Here is a 6,365-nt window from a genome sequence, read left to right as displayed (position 1 = left end):
ATGCTCATGGTGAACTGAGGTGACAATCTGTGTAATTCATTAGAAAGATGAATGTACTTGAGAAGAAGCATAATGTTACATGAATTATGTGCATAATAACTTCAGATTTCTGCATTATGTATAATCCTACTTGGAATAAAATACTGAACTTTTATCCATTAATTTTGCTAATAATATTACTTACTTTGTGGTAGTCAAAGTTTAGTTATCTGACTATAAAAAGCTAGACACTCATCATAACCTATTTAAATGCATATAAATAAATTCTCTGATACAAGACTGCTGGTTTTACATAAAGCAGAACGTCTAATTCAATTAGAGACACAGATGTCCACATTAGTTACAATTCTTATCATTCAGAAAGCATTTATGCTAGTTTTATATGAACAATTTCTTTTACTTTTTCAATAAGTAATAAAGTTAGTCTAGCAATGAAAAGGTAGAAACTGTAAATGAAATAGTGCATTTTTAACATTAAATGTGAAAATGTGTGAAATTAATGGATATTTATGTACATCTTTATGGCAACCTTTCCCACTACATGAATAGCTCAGATATTTTTACACAAACAGAGATAAATCCATTTGAAAATGTAATAATGCACATGTGTGCACACAGGAAGATGCTAAATTTACAAAATGTATCAGGTAGCTGGTGGCCATGGTGGAATGAAAAATAGTAGATTACGAAGAGTCATCCCAGATTCCAACTATATTTATACATTAATTGTGCATTTATAAAAACCTTACAAATAATTGTTTTTCCAGGAAGACATTGTAAGTAACATTTAAATACATGTAGTAAGAAAACATCTTCAATTCTTAAAATCACAGTTAAACAATACAATAAGCTGATGGCTATACAAGAATCTTCTTTGTAAAGACTTGTCCATTCATGTTTGAAACAACATCATGTTCTTTATTCATTATAACATATAATTTCTGCTAAGTTTTTTAATTGTTTCAATGCATGGATAATTATTCTGAAATACAACAGAAAGTCACATACATATTTGAACCTGTTGTTTATATTAAAAGCATTTCTAAGGTGTTGCTAAGGTTAAAGTGGATTTACTTTCAAATTATGTAAACTGGAAAGGTTATTTGAATTGTTTTCTAATAAGTAGATGATTAATTGCATTTACCTGTCAGGACATGATGGTAATTTAGATAATAACACATTGTCTTGTGTTCTGAGAACACTATGAAGAATCCAAATTTCATTTTCTGGGCAATATACTGAGGTCATTTGGCACACACAAAAGAGAAAGTGGGATAAAGTTTTAATGTTAACTGCAAATAAGTTCTGGGAATAAATATTTTTTCTAGGAAAATTAATACTTGCCTTTGTCATGCTAATTGCACATCTTACTTAAAAAATGGAAATGCCAAATATTTCCAGGAAAATATTACATTTCAATGACTGAGATAGTTGGAGTGAGTCCAGTCCTGAAGACAGTAAATCCACAAGGGGTGGTGGTGGAAGATAAACTGTAATTCTATACATGAAAAGACTTAATCCCACTTGAAACTTTACAGTCTCTATATATTTGTCTACATATTTAAGGTTGTAGACAGCAAAAGTATTTACATTAAACTACTTATAGAAATTATTTTTCTTCTATTCAGGAAGACCATTACACTAAGTTAACATGGGGAACTTAGAGGAAATACTCCTTAGGAGACTTACTCAATTGAGAATTTCTCTTTAGCACAAAGTTCAGAAAAGTAATTAAGAGGTCTCAGGTGTTTTCATCTGTAGGTCCTTCCTTTCAATCTGAATTACAGTCCATGGGTAAAGTTGACATTTGTGGTGAAACAGATGCATGTCAATTCAATTTCTTCTAAACAAATGTAAACAAATGTCTACATCGAAAGACTGTAATTATTGCACAATTCATGGCAGTGAAGTGACCGAGGATTTAGGTGGTCCCTTACGCTCTTACCTTTAGATGCAGTGCCTTCGTAAGAAAGCCTAATGTGGACAAGCTAGCACAGGATGTGAAGCAGGCGAGGCCATCTGTTTATAGTTTCCATTACTCTGTCCATCCCAAATGACTTAAATCAGCTAATTTTTACCGTTGAAATAAAACACAATCAGAGGAAGGAATTAATAGTTACCAGTTGGGCTATAGCACAATCCAAGTCATAATGGAAGTGTTTTGTGAGCAAACTTCACATTGCTACCCCCAACACACATGTACACACACACACAAGTTTAATATGCCAAATGGAAGTGTGTTGGTAGCGGTTCACCTTTCCAGTATTTCTCAAGGTATGGTTCACTGACACAATTAACAGTGACAATCTAAACGTGGAAACTGCAATTTTTTCCCCCTGGGAAAACTGTATACTGTATGAAGAAAACTGCAAGGGCTGAGAAGGTAAAAATGTTCACTTTTTATTTCTACTGGAGGATGCGAGATTGGGGGGGGGGGGCATGAAGAAAAAGGCCAGTCAAGACTTCATGGCATTAAGGACTGTGGAAAACTTTTTGCCAAGGGCTCAGTACTAAATGCTTCGCTATATATTCTCAGAATGAAATGATAGAGAAAAGGTATGGACAGATGTAGGGCTTCCACATTTCCCAAACTGAACTCCTTTATTTTCATTTGCTCTTTCAAACCACAGGAAGAATGTTAACTGAATGAGCCTATGAAATGCAATAGAGTTCAGAGAGCTTAGAGAATCATAAAAAAAGACATGGACATTTTCACTATTTTATTCCTGGAGAGAAATGATTGTTGTAGGCACTTTCCATGACTCATGGAGCAGATTTATTAATTTTCTGGCCACAGAGAAATCTTAACCTCGTATTCTCAGCTATGTAATTCTTGTTCATCAGAAACTGAGTCCAAACTGCAACACTTGGGAAGAAGCACTAACATTCACCCATCACAGCCGTGCGTTGTTACCAGATCAATGGTGGCTCCAGCCTCTGTTCCCATGTGCAATCTTGCTATAAGAAAGACAGCTGATCAAAGACATACATACCTTAGAAATAACTTGACATATATTTTCAACTATGGTGAGTTACGGAGAATGCAAAGCAGAGTGATAAGAATTAATGTTTTCACCTATTTATTTTTATATTACACATGTATATTTTATATGTTCAATGTAGGCAAGAATTGCTAATGTTACTGTGAGATGAAATGTTAAAAGTAACTCAGGAAAGGGTAGTATACATAAAGACCAACACAAATGCATGAGGTGAAAAGAGAAAAGGATAAGGTTTAAATGATTCAACACCTAAACAAAATTAATATACAGATATACTGTTTTCCATTTGGTGGATGAGAAAATTATTTGATGTTAGAATTAAGTGTCCTTATTTTCTGGTTTTCTTGAATACAGCTTCTTCAAATTTTCAACTGTCTGAAACTTAAAGGACTAGCTATTTTTAATCTGGGTTCCAAGACAAGAAAAAATACTTAAGCTGAATTGATTGCTATACCTTGGTTTTTACTTTTTTTTTCCTTTTAACCAAATAGGCTAGAAATAACGGGACCCATATTGCCATCCACATTCCAATATTACCCCCAAAATGAGAGCAAGTAAAATCATGCTCACGATTCTTTGATAATAAGAAACAATACCTTCTTAGAAGGCAAATAAAAGAAATTCAAGATCAGTAACAATGGAGAAAAGAGTCAACAAAAGTTTTCAAAATTCTAGCATTATAAGATTAAGCTTATCACCAGACGGTCAGTGTTCACACAACTATCACAAAGTGAAAATTAGAATTATCCTTGGAAAATTCACGTGTCTGTACAAGGTGTCATCTCCAGGCTACCCTGGCTTGAGTTAAAGACCTCGTGGTCTGAATTTTTCATGAAAGCCTGTTTGCAGCTTGAGAGCCTGAAGCTGCTCTCCAGTGTGCAGTCCTAGCCCCTGCACAATGTGTGATTAATGGCAACTAGTTTGATTAGTTTAAATCTGGAACATAAATTTTAATTCAACTTCCTTTTCCCCTTTTAACAGTTCTGCCTAGCAGCCCTGTCATGCACAGGCAAAAATCTTTATTTTCAGAAGGAATAAATCCTTGTGGATTTGAGAGAAGTCAGTCATCTAGGATCAATGATGAGTAAATATAATGCCAAAGTGTCACGTTAGAGACCATTTGCCTCCAGAAAGATGGATGCCCCTTACCTGAGATTAAACAATGCTTTTCAAAATCTCTTGAGTTTGGATATATAGTTGTTTACAATTTTAACAGGAAGGATCAGCATCTTAGCTTTCAGAGTCTAAAGCTGGTCTTCACACTTTTCTATTATAACTTTGGTGTTTACATGTATGATGGAACACAGGAAACACACAAGATCTGGAAAAGGCCACAGAGCAATGTGTTTTCATAGGGAAGTGTTTTGTTTAAATTTTTCTAATGTTTTCTGAACAGTTATACGAATAGATTCATATGACTGATGTCAATGACTACAATAATTTCCCTCTAATAAAAGTCCTATATCCTGGGAACACAGCACCTGCTTTGCTGCCAGCGAGTAGGGACACCGTCAATTCTGCCACTAGTAAGATACAGGGGTAGAGAAGTGGCACAGAACCCCTGGGGTGTGATTAAAATTTTCCTTCTCCCTTGTGCTAAAAGCCTCAATCATTTGAATGTATCTCTCTGCAGTGTCTATGTGAAAATGTTCACAAGAAGTCTGAATAAAAATGAGGCACCATTTCACATTAGTATCTTATTAAAAAACTGAGCTCTAGCATTCCTGGTGACAAGTGACTAATTCAAGCAAATAGTTACTACGTCTGGGCTTTATCGTGTTACAGAGAAAATGTGTTGCTAAAAATATGATGACCCCTGGCACTTTATTGCTACGGTTTAAGCAACTGCGACTAATTACTGATTTTCTGTATCATCTAAGCCAAATCAGGAATTCCACCTAGAGCAGTTACTGCAGAAATATACTGTGTTAGGCCCCAGCTAAGCTTCTGTTGATTTGAAGTTTTTTTCCTACATAAAAAGTACAAAAATACTCACTGAAGGTTACTGAGAAACTGTTTGATTTGACATAAAGATGAAGACACACTTCTTTTCTTAGTACACGTTGTCATTCACAGGATAACTTGCATCACACGCGATTTAATGAAAGCTCTCAAATAAGCGATTTTATTCCTATCCATGATTGCAGACATTTACAAAACCATAACATCTGAGTTCACCTTAAAAAATAACTTATATAAAGCAGTGATATACACAGCACAAAATAGTTCAGGGAGGGGCAGGAGCAACTTTTAATAATTAAAATGTAAACGTGAAAAAAAGGATGGAATAAAAGTCCCTACTCATTCTACTTAAGATGTCATGTGATAGTATTTTACAATGTCCTGTGGGTCAATGCATGTATGTGCATGTGTCCATATAACATACGCACATACAATACATTCTCTTTCCCACACATATACATACACAGATAATCATTTGCAGTTCAGTTGAGGGCAATTCTAATGTGCCGCTCCGTACAGTTGTTCGAATCACGTTTGGACCCGCTTTCTTCACAAAATAGGGGAGAGAGCAGGAAATAAAAAGGTTGGTTTGGTGTGACTGAGATTCCTCGGTTTAACTGTACACTGTGATGAATAATTTTCTTCCGTAGTAGTTCTGTGGAGGGCTGACTCATTGTGGTTTCCATGAGGAGACTTGGTGATGGATCACACACTCATTGTCATGCTAGGGGAGTACTAGGAGAGAAGAATCCATATTTTAACAACACTTCTACAGGCCACTGACATCCCTCTTGGTAAACAATAGTAACTGTGAATTTTAATGCTTTTTATGAACAAGCTTTTAATACACCATAAAAATTTAGCAAGCAGGAAAAGAGTAAATTATATAGAATTGACTGTCCTGAAATGATAACTATTTCCTCTGGAAAGCAACCAGTCCTGTCCTCTCTCTGAGCGTAAGGGGTTGATAATTACCCGGTCCCTTAGCTTTTTTTCTTCTAGCCAGATTCAGGTTTTATGGGCCCTCGGAACAACTAGGGCAAAAATCTAGCCCAAGGTCGAACCACATGAAATAAGTATGAGGGGCAGGCTAGTCTTCGTTTTCTGCTAGCTTGGTTAAGATGGGAGGCTACTCGCCTCTCGGTGCTTGTTTCCTCACCTGTTAATTCTGCTTAATGACAGTATTAGTCTTAAAGGGGTTTTGGGAGGTTTGAATATAAACCCCTTAAAACCATGTATTTATTAGAAACACAGAAATGTGCTCAGTAAATGCTGGATTAATAATTGAACTTCTAGCTGGCCATAAGAAATCCTCACTAGAGCACTGAAAAAATATCAATACTTAAAGAGTCTGATTTATACTTCAGCATATAAACTTCCCTGAAACTCTGACTCCAGTCT

General features: G+C 35.4%; 1 protein-coding gene across 5 annotated transcripts in view; it reads right to left on the bottom strand.

The window, feature by feature from the left end:
* Positions 1-693: 693 nt before the first annotated feature.
* Positions 694-6,365, bottom strand: part of SSBP2 (single stranded DNA binding protein 2) — a 314,481-nt gene continuing 308,809 nt past the window's right edge. For 2 of the 5 annotated variants that reach the window (XM_027545690.1, XM_027545692.1), the window contains exon 17: positions 694-5,699. In XM_027545690.1, coding sequence (XP_027401491.1) covers positions 5,670-5,699 — 30 coding nt within the window. In that variant the 3' untranslated portion in view covers positions 694-5,669. The remainder of the gene's footprint in view (positions 5,700-6,365) is intronic. The other 3 variants (XM_027545691.1, XM_027545693.1, XM_027545694.1) reach the window with 2 other exon arrangements.

This window comes from Bos indicus x Bos taurus, chromosome 7 (genome assembly GCF_003369695.1).
Source record: "Bos indicus x Bos taurus breed Angus x Brahman F1 hybrid chromosome 7, Bos_hybrid_MaternalHap_v2.0, whole genome shotgun sequence".
NCBI classification, from domain to species: Eukaryota; Metazoa; Chordata; class Mammalia; order Artiodactyla; family Bovidae; genus Bos; species Bos indicus x Bos taurus.
The sequence above is the reverse complement of the archived record's forward strand: the minus strand, read 5'-3'. Positions and strand labels throughout refer to the sequence as shown.